At 46.8% G+C, this 13969-nt stretch overlaps 6 protein-coding genes and 1 non-coding gene across 7 annotated transcripts; 4 read left to right on the plus strand and 3 right to left on the minus strand.

The window, feature by feature from the left end:
* Positions 1–717: 717 nt before the first annotated feature.
* Positions 718–1687, plus strand: BDV38DRAFT_283150 (glutathione S-transferase family protein; the record flags this gene model as incomplete). The annotated part of the gene is made up of 5 exons (XM_032059978.1): positions 718–754; positions 837–971; positions 1033–1088; positions 1144–1271; positions 1354–1687. 5 exons carry the CDS (start codon positions 718–720, stop codon positions 1685–1687), a joined length of 690 nt encoding a protein of 229 aa, XP_031913375.1.
* An 880-nt stretch (positions 1688–2567) lies between these two features.
* Positions 2568–3952, minus strand: BDV38DRAFT_271428 (uncharacterized protein; the record flags this gene model as incomplete). The annotated part of the gene is made up of 4 exons (XM_032057315.1): positions 2568–3111; positions 3180–3397; positions 3458–3616; positions 3677–3952. The coding sequence occupies 4 exons, from the start codon at positions 3950–3952 to the stop codon at positions 2568–2570; spliced, it is 1197 nt and encodes a 398-aa protein (XP_031913376.1).
* Positions 3953–4424: 472 nt separating this feature from the next.
* BDV38DRAFT_293087 (cytochrome P450) lies at positions 4425–6358 on the plus strand (the record flags this gene model as incomplete). The annotated part of the gene is made up of 3 exons (XM_032062164.1): positions 4425–5242; positions 5301–5444; positions 5499–6358. The coding sequence occupies exons 1-3, from the start codon at positions 4462–4464 to the stop codon at positions 6356–6358; spliced, it is 1785 nt and encodes a 594-aa protein (XP_031913377.1). The 5' UTR covers positions 4425–4461.
* A 2419-nt stretch (positions 6359–8777) lies between these two features.
* Positions 8778–10424, plus strand: BDV38DRAFT_293090 (HET domain-containing protein; the record flags this gene model as incomplete). The annotated part of the gene is made up of 1 exon (XM_032062165.1): positions 8778–10424. The coding sequence occupies one exon, from the start codon at positions 8778–8780 to the stop codon at positions 10410–10412; it is 1635 nt and encodes a 544-aa protein (XP_031913378.1). The 3' UTR covers positions 10413–10424.
* Positions 10425–11099: 675 nt separating this feature from the next.
* BDV38DRAFT_283154 (uncharacterized protein) lies at positions 11100–11712 on the plus strand (the record flags this gene model as incomplete). Its single annotated transcript, XM_032059979.1, has 2 exons — positions 11100–11109; positions 11168–11712. The coding sequence occupies 2 exons, from the start codon at positions 11100–11102 to the stop codon at positions 11710–11712; spliced, it is 555 nt and encodes a 184-aa protein (XP_031913379.1).
* A 153-nt stretch (positions 11713–11865) lies between these two features.
* BDV38DRAFT_293093 (uncharacterized protein) lies at positions 11866–12539 on the minus strand (the record flags this gene model as incomplete). The annotated part of the gene is made up of 1 exon (XM_032062166.1): positions 11866–12539. Exon 1 carries the CDS (start codon positions 12406–12408, stop codon positions 11866–11868), a length of 543 nt encoding a protein of 180 aa, XP_031913380.1. The 5' UTR covers positions 12409–12539.
* A 403-nt stretch (positions 12540–12942) lies between these two features.
* Positions 12943–13029, minus strand: BDV38DRAFT_t132. The gene has a single exon. It is a non-coding gene; the product is annotated as a tRNA-His (tRNA).
* Between the last annotated feature and the right edge of the window lie 940 nt (positions 13030–13969).

A 13969-nucleotide genomic window follows, 5' to 3' on the forward strand; every position in this document is an offset into this window, starting at 1 on the left:
GACCAAAGGTACCGCTATATCTTAGTCCCTCCTTGGTAAAGCGATGTAACACGCCAACGAGTGCCAGAAAAGAAGATCAATGTCTGGAAAATTGGTTGAGTTGATTACGGGCCAGTTAGAGGGCACCATATAACGGTGGGGCATAACCCTTAAAGTGGGTTTGCTTGACTCGCTCACTCCGACTTCCTTCCCTTGGTCTAGTGTTCACGGATACGACACCGAGTACTTTTGGCCAGATTTTGCCAAATCGCGGGTTAAGTTTCGACCCCTAACCCAAAAACCCGCCAAGAAAAAAAAAATAACGGTAATATATATAGATAGCACATATACACTTATTAATGTCTGGATTCATGGCGGGGTTTTGGGTAACCCATGGGTCCCCAATAAAGAAATATGGCGAGGTCTACCTTTGACAGGGCTTATTCCACGGCTCTGGCATCTGCAATGCCCTGATAGGCGAGGGTATCAAAAGTGTGCCTCCATTAGCCAATGTCTTGAGGGGATCCCTGTCAATCGGCAGATTGGTCTATATGGTGTAATTTCCGCGAATACAAGGCTAACTAATTAATTTCGCGGGGCTTAGGCAGACAGTCTACTTTTACTATCTCAACCTGTACGAAGACTTCTCATCCTCATTTTCCTTCATTTCGTTGTTCACCGTTCTGTTTCCCAGCTGTTCTTTTCTAAAAAAACAAAAAAAAAGGAATAGTTGTAACTATGTCGAACCTAAAGCCAATCAAGATCTTCTGGAGAGGTGATTCCCCCCTCCCCAAATTTTGCGCAGTGGTCTCTAGTAGCTTCGAGCAGACGAGTTAATGAGAGTCAATTCTATCCAGATCACGTTCCAAATCCCGCCAAAGTACTGGTCATACTTGAGGAGCTCGACCTGCCCTACGAGACCTCATATGTTGAATTGGATGAGTTCAAAAAGCCGCCTCTCACCGATGTGAACCCCAACGGACGGATTCCCGGTATTGCTGATGCACAAGGACTGTTAATCCACCAGAGGAGCTTTAAACTAACTGAATTCAGCGATCATTGATCCTAATACCGGGCTGAAGCTCTGGGAATCCGGTGCCATTATTCAGGTAAGACTATCTGAACAATGCACTATTGGTATAGGTGTTCACCGTTGTATTGAAGTACCTCATCGACACGTATGACAAAGACGGCAAGCTCACTTACACTGAGTTTCCCGAAAAGTACCAGTTGACCCAGTGGTCATTTTTCCAGGCGTCGGGTCAGGGGCCCTACTTTGGTCAGGCTGCGTGGTATGTAATCAATGAGGCCCAGGCACAGTTCAAAAATCCAGGCATTGTCGTCCACCCAAGTGCTAATGGATGTCCCGGACAGGTTCAATATATTCCACGAGAAAACGTATGGGGAAGCTCCCGAATCGGCTAAAGTACGATATGGCTCAGAAGTCAAGCGAGTCGCCGGGGTTTTGAACACTGTGCTGAGTGAGAAGGAATGGTTGGTTGGCGATAAATGCACGTATGCAGACTTGGCATTTGTGATGTGGAACCTCCAGATTCCCTTTTTCATGGCAAGTCGGACCGGCGAGCATGCCTGGGACCCAGAAGAATTTCCGCACTTTACCCGCTGGCAGAATGCCATGGTGGCACGACCATCTGTCGCGAAAGTGATCTCTGTGTTGAATGACAAGGAGGTGAAGAAAGGCGCGTAGAGATTCAGCCGCCAAAGCCCATCTTGCGTCGGTTCTACTTCATTGGAATCGACTGCTGGGAATGGAATAGGAGATAGAGATATTTCGAGTACCACCCAAATCTAGACAATCGCCCTAAGCCACTCTCAGATGCGAGAAGAAGTCTCCAGGTATTGAAGGACAGTACTATAAAACGGTTACTGTGATCTAGTGTGCCCCACTGCGTGTGGTCATTCAATGGCCCAAACATAAAATTCTTCCAAATTCTGCCGGAAATACTGGAAATACATCACGAGCGGTGCGCCTGACGGCTTGTTCGTCGGACAAAAATGATTGGAGGTCCTTTAATAACCCCCGCCAGGCCTAATGCACGAAGGGTAATCTTGTGCGAGATAGTAAGACCCTCTGGTTCTGGTCATTCGTCGAAGGGTTGGATCCATTCACGACGATGATAGGAGGAATGGGATGGCGACAGACTTTCCCCTGCATAAGGATACGACTCACCACAGGCCGACCGGTGCACAAGCCCACAATCTGACAGACGGATAGCAAATAACATGGGGCGGGCTAACGAAGCTCGGTCGTTAAACACGGGCCGTATGGTGGATCCTGGACTGAGTATATCTGCATACGGTTGGGGCCCAAATTTGTACCCCTAGTGATCAAGCTCTAGTGGCAGGCCCCCGTGCTGTTGGTGAAGAGAATATCTGGTTGCTTGAAAGGATCGGGGGATCTATGCGGTAGAGTGTTATACGATACCTTCGTTTTATGGAGAAGCCTTGAAATAGTACCAAGAACGCATCATATCTTCCTACATAATGATATACACAGTGTTTCTCACCTGTTTCAAACTCTGCAGAGCGCCTACCCTTCGGTCATACCCTGTCACCGCTCCTCACAGTTAGAACATGCCTTCATATCCCATGGGTTTGCCCTGTGTCGTAGTGTCCCGAGGTGAGGCCGGCCGTTCCTGCCGCGTAAAAGTCTGCGAGACGTGGATACTCATTGGCTGCGCATCACTCGCCCAGGGGACATGATCCTTGAAGGTGAGATTTCCCATTTCCATGTCTCCATCACCTCTATTACGTTCTAACCGCTGCCAGGGGTGCCCACGGTTTGATTGATTGGAGTCATGTGATGAGTCAGTACTCGTGAGGATTATCGTAGATTTCCGAACAGAGCCCCTGCTGTGATCGCCACGGAGAGTATCTCTCTTGGCAACGTGACTCCACAAACTTCGAGCCCAGCTGGGAATATTCCAGCTGGCGTTGAATAGGTGTCCGTAGGTCGGGAGGCAAGCAGCGATCACGCTGGTACAGGGCTCAATCGTTCCCCATGTAATGCCAGGAGTCACGGTTGCGTAGCGGTTCGTGCCGGTGGAGCTCGTGGATTCGTAGACCTCGGTGTAGACGTAATAGAAACGAATAATCGAGGCAACGCAGCAACTGGATCATAATATCAGTCTGCATTGCACCATTTGGTCAGGGAAGCTTGATGCGCAAGCCCCACTTACAAGATACCCAGCCAGAAAATGCCCGCCAGTTGGACCTTTTGCCGAGTGGATATCATGAGACGATGGATCACAGGAATGGGAAAGCAGAGTACGATCAAATCGAAACACATACTCATTCCCGTCACTGCGATGGTAAAATGGTTGTAGTTGTAGCGAAGTGGATTGCCAGCCAGTGGGTTAAACACTGCGGTGACTGGGTTCGCGGCCACCGTGTGGGCCTATAGTTTTGTCAGTTCCTTCGGAGATTCCTGGATCGGCGTGGGAAGGGGTAGGCATACTACGAGGCAAGCAATCCCCCACGCGAGCAGAATTGCAATATAGGCCCAAACGGCGAACTGGAACCAGCGGGTCACGAATATCCTTCGGTAGAAGAGGAGAATAGAAATCTTGACAAGAACCAAGCTTGCGATCAGGGGGAATATCTCAATCCAAAGGGCCTAGGGAGCAATGTCAGCTATCGTCATGGCCTGGCAGATCTGGCCGGGGAATGAACGAACCCTGAGAAAGACCCTCGCGGCTTCAAGCGAGGGTAAGGTACTCTCGTTAATCCCCCCGAGCCCGGCCGCCACGTAAACATCAATGGGGACCCCCCAAGCACAGAGTAGGGCCATCATAATGACATAGTCGTCTGCAAATAGCCGCTTGGCCTTATAAGTATTCGACCAGATACGAAGCGCGACGGCGAGAGTCGCCAGGATAGGGAAGATGATCGCGACGGCCAGTAGGGCAGTCGATATTAGGGATGGGCTCGAAGCCCGTGGAGCAGAGCTCATGCCGCCCTTCTTGTCTCAGCCGAAGGATACTCCCAATTCGAAAACACCCCGATAGAACATGCACCGGGAGGGATAGGCAGTGGATGCTTGGGGTTCTGGTTTTCAATTGAAATATTCCCTTCCACTCCACCCTAGTCTTCATAAAGGAGGGGTAAGGCTGGGGCCAAAATAGCTGGAATGTAACATATTCAACATATTACCAAGTCTCGCATAGTCAATCAGAATCATCATCCTAAATTAAAATAAGAGTAATACGGGAGGGGAAAGCACCGGGACTTTTGGCCCCGCTGCAGAGTACGCTAGTTGTCCGCGGCTGTGTTATCATGCAGAGGGAACGAGGCCTAACCCTACCCGGTGAGGCAGTGTGCGTGAGCCAGGACGTGACATCCCTGTTTGCGCACACACAGTAGTCGCTTTATTTAAATCCGATTGACATTGATTCCCATTTTCCGCCTGGGGAGATTCAATTTTCTCTGTATCAGCCCCGTGCAGATTCCCTCCCCAAAGCTATGGCGTTACTCTCCCCCAACATTCTGGTTTCCGTGGGTGTCTTCACCATCGTCTGGACGGTCTGGTGCCTGGCCACGTTGATTGTCAACGTGTCTCGGGCTCGAGCGACGGGCCTCCACTATGTGATTGTCCCTTGTTCCATGCTCGGCGCTCCCTGGCTGTTGACTCAACCGATGCTCCTCCCTTTTCTGAAAGCTCTGCCTGAATGGTGGACGGAGAAATGGCTTCCACTGCTTCTTTTTAACGAGGGATGGCACAATGGCTATGAACCGTTCCGGCGTGTCGGAGCAGACACATTTCTGGCCGTCTCGCCCAGCGATATGATCCTCTATACTAGCGACGCCGCTGTAGCGTCGCAGCTCTTCCAAAATAGTCGGCTTGGAAAACCAGCGCATTTAATGGGCCTATTGAATATATTTGGCCCGACTTTAACAGCGGCTGATGGAGCAGAGGCGCGGTTATACCGTCGCACCGTGGCCCCATTTTTTACCGAGGGGACCATGCGGGACGTGTTTGTTGGCGCTGTCCAGGGAGGTACAGAATTGTTACAAGCGTTGAGACAGCCGGCGGCCTATCGTCAGCTACGAACTCTATCCGCCAAACTCTCACTCCATCTACTCAGTCGCTTTTGCAATCAGGCCGAAACCCAAGAAGATCTGGTAAATATATTGCAATGTAAAGACAAGCCGCAGGGCACACATCGCATGACCTACAGTGAAGCTGTGTTCACCTTGCTGGAGAACTATACAACCGTATTTCTGTGTCCACATGCGCTTCTCCGTATGTGATTCCCTTGGATTTACCTGATGTGGATTTTTAACAACCTTGAATCAATTAGGAATGTCGCCTTTTAAGACCCATCGTCAGGCGGCCACAGCATTTGCAGAAATGCATCGCTACATGGAAGAGATGAAGGAAAAGAAGGTGGCAGAACTCCATCAAAAGCCTCCCACCTCATCAAATAACTCTTCAAGTATCCTAGGTATGTTGAACGCCCTAACTTACCGGTGCCAACTTCTGACGTCTTATTCTCTAGAGCTTCTCGTTCAAGCTGGGCTCCCAGCCGCGGATGGAAGTCCAGCTGTGCTTAGACAGGACCAGGTAATTGGTAATATCTGGAATTTTGTATTCGCCGGCCATGAAACCAATGCCAACACGCTCACTTTTATCATATTGCTTCTGGCCTGTCACCCCATCACCCAACGCACTATGCAAGCCGATCTCGATCGAATCCTCCAGGACACACCACCCGACCAGTGGACCTATGATGCACACTTCAATCCGTTGATGAACAGTCTCGTAGGGGCCGTGATCAACGAAACCTTGCGTCTTTTCACTGTTCTGCCGGTGATTCCAAAATATGTACCCCCGACAGGACCTCCGGTGTCTATTATTATCGATAGCCAGGTCCATCCCTTGCCACCGGGTACAGTTGCTTTTGTGAATACCAGTGCCACTCATCGCCATCCACAATATTGGCCACGTCGGGAATCCAGTACAGACTCGATAGCTTCTAACAATCGCATGAAGCGGCCGTTCGCAGTATCTGACTTCGATCCCGAACGGTGGATTCAAACGACAGATAGTGCCAAAAACAAATTTCTGAACCCAATTCCCGGTAGCTTTATTCCATTTGCGGAGGGCAGCCGAGCATGCCTGGGGTATCGTTTTGCTCTGGCAGAATTGTGCGCCTCCGTAGCAATCATATTCAAGTCGTTGTCGGTGAGCCTGCTTACCAGAGATGAAGAAGGCGACGGCAGCAGCTTTGGAGGTTCTGCAGATACCTGGGAAGCAGCAAGAGATCGGGCCGAGCTTGCCCTTTCCGAGGGCGTTAAGTTTGATATGAGTTTGCGGGTCGTTCACAGTCTACCGGTTCGATTTGAGGCGCGTAAATAAGGTATAACCGATTGATGGAAACCAGATATAGAACCGATTTACGCCCAACAGCCTACAGTTGAAGGGTATCATTCCATAAATCGAGCTTGACAATCATAGAAATTCATAAAGTAACAAATGCCGCGCAAAAGCTTCCGCACTACCAAATATAACCATGGTGTATCGATCCTCGCTCCCAGCTCAAACTTTATATAGATGCTCCAGAGCGTTTCGCATATCTTTTGCCTTAGTGTCCGCCTCCTGTCCCGCTTTCCTATAGGCTCCGGATTACTTCTTCCAGGTCCATAATCACACATTGATTCCAGATTAGACAATGTGGATTGCTGAGGCGAAGATGACCGTACACAATGGGCTAGAAACTCCATCGGTTTAGCGATATCGCAATTATGAGTAATCCACCTTGATGTACACTAGTTTTACATTCAGAAGGATCAAGGCAGGGGTGACTAATTGTTACCCTTAGAAAATAGGCGAAGGAAAGCCGCTTAGAAAGTAATTATTTTAATGTACACTGTCTATATAAATGTATGGGGTTATGCTTAGGATTTCTGACAAAGGCGAAGTTGTAGTAGAGTTTACAAATATATGCAAGGTATATCCTACCTACTAAAGGCTTATGAACAAGAGTATTATATTTTTAAATGGCCATATAGTTAATTAATCTGTACTAAAAATATCCAGAAAGGAGATGAGTATCCATTACTGAAGCTAATCCCCCAGGCCTATTACATCTATATATGTCATATCTAAATTGGTATTGGCGGGGGTACTTCCTACTTGTAGTCACGACACGTATAGGGGGGGTATACGGCGGTCCAGACGTCATATACCCTTAAACTGACTCATTTCTGGGTCAACCTTGATAAATCCAGTGTTAGAATTTTTCTAATTTTTTAACTTATTTTTTAATCTAGATTCCAACCGAGAAGGGAGAATGGGATGGACCCCCGTTTTCCGGGCCGGGTTTAGGGTCAACGGTGCATCCATTTGGCAGTCGACATACATCCCCGTGGGCCACTGTAGTCCAATCCGGCTCAAATTTCACCGGTTTTCCCGTCCGATCCCATTATATTCGGTATTCATTTTGGAGCATGTTTAACCGTTAGAAAACCGTATTATAGTGCAGACTGGTTTGGCTGTAAAATTTATTGGGTCTGCGCCGACTGGTAGAATTCCCGACTATCCATATTTACCGCCACCTGCGATATTGGGGTTAATATAATCTATCTATTATATATAGTTGAGTTCAGGTATAATTATATCTATTAATCTATTGATCTATTTCTATTGCTATTTCTGGATTTTCACTGTAGTCCTATCTGTTCTATAATTATGAACTATTCTAATTTTTAGAAGCTTGATAGACTGTCTAATTAAGAAAAAATATTGATCCCAAGATTGATATTCTGAAAGTGGGTCAGGAAACTATGACATTGTGGGATGCGGACTTGAGGCCGTATGAGTTGGTTCCGGTTACTGGTTTTAGTGCCTGATAACTCGAGGAAAGCATCAAGTGCTTGATTGTGCATCACAAAATCGCTTGCGAGTAATCTGGACGGCCCTCCATCCTCTCGCTTGATTGCAGGGCCGTTGAGACTTCTAGCCCGGACAGTACCACAGGCTCCTGATCCAATCCGAATGTAGTTCTCATGAGAATCTTGCTTAGTGGCCATAACAGTTTCAATAATATAAGTGAGATGGTGGAGGAACTGAAACTCATAATGAGTGCGTTAATAAGTAAACTCTGACTCATAGATGATCAAGTACAGATATCATTCTTTGTCATTTACAAATTACACCCTAAAACTACCTAGTAAGTTCTCTAACTAATCTTGATACAAAGCCTTCGCTACTTTCACTCAAACTTCACCTGTAAGCCTTCGTCATGAGTGAGCAGGCGAATGTAGCTTCAAATGCGTGAGTTGTCCTACTTTCACTGCTCCGTTCAGGGTATTGGCGAAGACTGTTGAGTTTCATACAAGCAGCGTCAGGCTCATACAGGCTACCCTTATTCATAGATTACAATCTGCGTCCCTATAGGGCTTTTGTCGCTCATTCAGTGCATACCTGCGGGGGATTGTTGGGACGCGGCGCAGGATGCCCGTGCTTCAGCCTCACACTATTCATTCAACGCATCACTAGCCTTTTATGGAACAGGGAATGCTGATATGCTACTATAGTAGAAGCGAGCGATCTGAAGATCGCTGGCTAGTACTTAAATTATAGCCACCATATGATCCACAACCCCGCATGCATAGCCCCGCTGACAAGTGGCCCTTTATATTTCACATTTAAAAAGGTCCATAAACACATCTCTTTTATTCAGGACATTTACACTACACCACTGCTGAGACGGTCCTTTGTTTCTAGCATACCCAGTTCCTATTTCAAATTCAACGGGAGCAGACCCCCTTTTATGATGGCTTATGATGGTTCAACGTTCGTCCACACGGCGCTTCCAACAAACGCACATTATATTCGCCTTCTTAAGTTCGAAGATACGGCGGCCACTGAGCCCCTCAGATTTACCTTAGGAGTGTACAAATTTTCAGACGAACCCGTATACAATGCACTTTCTTACGAGTGGGGAATTGGCACAGCTGATCGAACAATATTCATCAACGACTGCCCCTTCCTCATCCGAGACAGCTTATACGACTTTCTGGGGGCTCTAGCTGGCAGTAAGCAAAAAGATATACTGTTCTTCGCGGACGCGATCTGCATAAATCAAGACAACATCCCAGAGCGTAACGCCCAGGTGCAGCGCATGGGTGATCTATACCGTCAGGCACAGAAGGTTCTAGTCTGGCTGGGGCCTGGAACCGCCGACTCCGACCTCATTTTCGACATATGTGCAGTGGGAAATCAAAAGACGATAGACCTGCAGGGATCAAGCGGAAACGCGCTTGATATGTTGTATCGGCGTTCTTACTGGACAAGACTGTGGGTTATCCAGGAGCTATTCCTTGCACGGGATGCGATTGTCTTCTGTGGCTCGAAGTCCACACCATGGTCGTCATTCAGGAGGCTAACAACTGCGGTCAAAGGAGACATTGTTCTTGGGGAGCATACTGGAGTGGATACACAACTTGGCAGTTCGCCCATGGGGCTACATACAAGGAGGATGCTCAGTAATTTAAACAGGAAAGATCGGGGGGACAGTATTTTGAACAAAAGGATAGACAACATCATGTTTGAATTTGGGAAGGCTCAATGTCGCGATGTCCGCGATCGGGTCTATGGTCTGCTTGGCCTTGCAAAAACGCAGGAGAATGGTCGAGGCCTGAGGGTTATGCCAGATTATTCGGCAACGACGGTCAATATTTTTGTCCAGCTGCTCAGTAATATGCCATACACCCTTGGATTGGAACATGCGCTTCGTATTTTCAATATTTTAAAACTGCACCATGTCCCTGATTGTACATGGGATGTTGGTATTCCAGACAGAATCTGTAATCTCATTTTCGAGGTTGGGCTCACGCATCTTGGACACATTCGGCATGTAAGCAAGTCACATCCATTATTATGTGATTGGTGCAAACTATGGAATAAGAGGGACAACTACACTACCTTCGAATTGGATGAGCACCTTCGACAAGAACTGCGGGACAAGGTCATTTCCGAGCTCATGGTTGGGAAGATACAATCTCAATTGTCCGCCCATAACTGCGGCCCTTTGCTGGCCCTGGGGCCATATGACTGCTGTGTGACTGCGGGTAAGCTCAATGAGGGGGATGCGATGTTTCTTATGGAGGGAACTAAAATCGTCTTGATTGAAAACAAACCAAACCCGGAAGATGAGTCTCATGAGCCTGTCGCGGGATTCACGCGAGGGGTACTCGCAAACACAAAAGATGAAGGGAGCATCTTACAAGCAGCAATTTTACTTGATCGCTGCTTACCGTCATTGCCTGCTCCAAGAGAGGTTCGCTTGGAGAAGGCACGCTTCGAGCGTCCCGCGTACCCATTCGAAGTCATTCATGAGGAGCTCACCTTGCAGCAAATTATGCTCATTCTGACGCAGGCTGCGCGGCATAGTAGCTATTATGATTAGTCTCTGTCAAAGGTCCTATAAGATGGGATATGTATATAGTAAATCCGGACAAGGGATAGGAAAGTTTGTTCAGGATTGCAATTAGGTTTGGACACATCGTGAAGGGTCAAAAGTACATCTTCGTGCAATACCGTCTAGAAACTACTCACAGCTTTGTGTTTTCCAAGTTTCTTTCTTCGATTTCTGAAGATTGGCCGACTGGGTACAAATAGATAGTGCTAGAATAGTGTGTCACAATGTAGTGATATTAAGTCATGGTGATTTTCTCATCACGACCGTCTGTAACCAGTACATTGTAAACAATGGTTATCTGAGGCAACAATAGCTCGGCCCTATAATGATCTTAGTGCCGAGTAGCTGGTATTCCAAGAACCATTGCTCCAATACTGGCTATTACTGGAGCGACTTTTTGATCCCCATATTCACTTTTATATCCTACCTCCATTAAGTCTTTAGAAGATATACTTGGTAGAGTCAACTTGCTAAAATATGAATGTGCGTAAGAATATTCTCGACCAGACACCACATACTACTTTATTAACCCCCATCACTCTTCGACCTAACATAGGATGATATCAGTGATCGCGCCTGAGTGGGGCTTAGCACGATTAGCGCTCCCACCCAACAGTGGTATAAACAAGGCCAACCCCAGTCCACGACCAAAAACTCCTTGCACATACTCTCATAATGTCCTCATGTAACTTAAGCCCAGCCACCTCTTTACCCATAAAATACATACTAACACACCATAATAGACTTCTACACAAATGTCGACCGAGGCGCGAAACACTACCAAATTCCCCATAGCCTTTCTCTTGATCAAACAATCGAGATACTACACAATCACCGCCTATTGGCCGAGCAGATCTGGCCGTCAATGACTGTCAAAGTCATATATGGCAATGTAGCTGCTACTACGGTCGCTGTTAAATCTGCTACTCTTGAATTCAAAGCTACATTCACCAATCTTGACAATGGTGTCTCTTTACAGGAGAAAGTAGTTATGGGATTTGGTGTTCAGGTTCAGTGGACTGTGGTTGATCGGTACAGCCATGGTGTATCCTCAGCGGTACGATTTCGTGGGGAGGGTATGCATTCGGGTGCATTGTTGGAGGAAAATGTTCGTGCCTCATGTCTCAGGGTTGTGGATCGGTTTCTGAAGTTTGCGGATGACTTTAATCCGAAGACGAAATTCGTTATTGAGGTATTAGAAAAGGTAGCTCGCGGGGAGATATCGATGGATGATATTGAAATTATGAATAGGGGATATGGAGACACTGAAAGACTTAAAGAGGAGTGATTCATTTCAATGTGTTAGGGCTAATTTTCAACTGGTCATGAGCCCCCAGTCACGGTTGGACTTGGCCATGAATATAAAGTAGACAATCATCATGTACAGTGGTGAATATGTAATGACCAGGACCGATAAATGAAAAGAAAGAAAAAAGAAAAATTAAGAATAATACTCCCCAACAACCAGTCCATACTCCACCATCTCTGGATACATCACAAGAATCGCCCTTCTGGCCTCCTCCACCTGTCCACTATCTACGATCAACCCCTCATCCCAGAAAAGACCGATCTGATGATGCACCCAGAACCGACATCCCTGTCCTGCATCGTTAAACTCATAAAGATACCGTTTCTCCTTCACGAGCAAATCGACAAAATCTATGACCTTCAACCCTCCCCGGACATCAAGTGGTACGACTTTAGTTGCCGTGTCTAAGCGGAGGTCATCCACGCGGCTGACGATGAGGGTTCCCTTAGAGCCGCCGGGATTAACCGTAGCCGGGACGGTGTATGAGGGGGTCATGTCCAAGCGGATGTAGTCTGTATCGCTGGTGGAGAGGTAGATGCTCCAATGGTTGCCTCCTTTGGGGAGGGGTTCGTGGGCGACGGCAGAGAGGGTCGAGATGGGTAGATTCAGGATTGAGTCCTTTTCTTTGGCGGGGATGTATTGGATTGGGGTGAATGGACGCTGTTGGGTGCTCATTTTGTGGGATTGGAGTCTCTAGGATATATGTTTATGGTTAATCGGTGTTGAGCGGTAGAGTGGTAATATTGTATACTACAGTTATGTGTGAATCGGCGAGGGGTTCATGAAATCTGAATAGTCAAGTGAAGATAGTCAGGGCGTCTGTGAGGGAAGACTCGAAAACGACCTGCAGGACGGAGTAGATCGCAAGGCTCTACCCGTCAAGTAATATGATTGGCTGGAGGCCGGGTATATGCTTATACGATAGAAATATTTGTTTCGTATATCTAGCAATTATCGGTACATAAAGCGCAATATAGCTTACTAGTAGTATATTACAGGGATATCTAGGATTGATGGAGTTTGGAGCGGATTTTGATGTAAAGCTTGCCAAAAAACATGTAGCGAGAAACACCACGAAAATCGCCAAGACAAGATGAGCACTGTTTACTGGATTCAATCTCAGCAGTCCGACCGAATCAAGAGAACGAAGTAAAAAAGAAGTAAAAAAGAAAACAAAAAAGGAGGACCAATCAAGTTCTAAGCGCCATTTGGCGCTGCTGGGAATCGAACCCAGGTCTGTTCGGGAATGTCCCATAGGACCACAACGAACCGTACTGACCACTATACTACAGCACCTTGAATTGGTGATTGTCGGGTCTACTTTTGGGTTCAAGAGTGCACTATACATTAATCGATCATCTTTCGACTTTCGTTTCTCGATCAGAAAGTGCTGGAGAGGATCTTGACATTGTTAACTATACAAACCCCTTCGACTCATCGCATATATTGTAGAATAGGGTAGTAAATGTGGAGGCAGCTCAATCAGAGCGGAATTTACACGGGTTGGACAATCGTAGATAGATGTTGATCGCTTGTTGTGCCTCAAACATGATGCACAATTTGGGGATATATATTTTGCATCCCGTCTTCTTGCTTTTGGACATGTAGCAACCCCCCACGCGGTTGGAATACAACAACGTATAAATCTAATTCCCTCTCAAACTGATTAATACTATTAGAAAGTATTTAGTCATTCAAAATTCGCACGGGTTTCACACTTTTTGCCCCAAGCCCCTACTAGCGAGACGACTAGGTACAAAACGTAGTCAAGCTTTATGGCTCCGACGGCCTTGCTGCGAGACGCCTAGTATAACCAAAGAAGATACGATATTTCCGCTATCAGGTTTGAACAAGATGATTCATGCATCCTCAATCATAACAAACTCGCATATGAGACGAGAGCATGATAGTGGTGGAACTTGGGAAATAGACAATTACCGTGACTGGTCATGTATCAAAATACAGACATGGGACAATACAGCTGATGTATTGTATGAAATATCAAGCATCATTCCATACCGCCTTGGCATTACGATACCCACACTAGCCCTACATAGTTAACTCAATCTTATCTAGTGGTATCAAACCCCGGGCACCTTGATCGTAATGACGGATACTGAAAATTAGATATGCGTCGAAGAAGAGGTACATAACATCGGTGATCAAACTCCACCATAACAGCAATAGTCACATCTCAGATGAGTCGGGCATATATCCCTGAAAACATATTTATGAG

Source organism: Aspergillus pseudotamarii (assembly GCF_009193445.1).
Source record: "Aspergillus pseudotamarii strain CBS 117625 unplaced genomic scaffold BDV38scaffold_28, whole genome shotgun sequence".
Taxonomy (NCBI): Eukaryota; Fungi; Ascomycota; class Eurotiomycetes; order Eurotiales; family Aspergillaceae; genus Aspergillus; species Aspergillus pseudotamarii.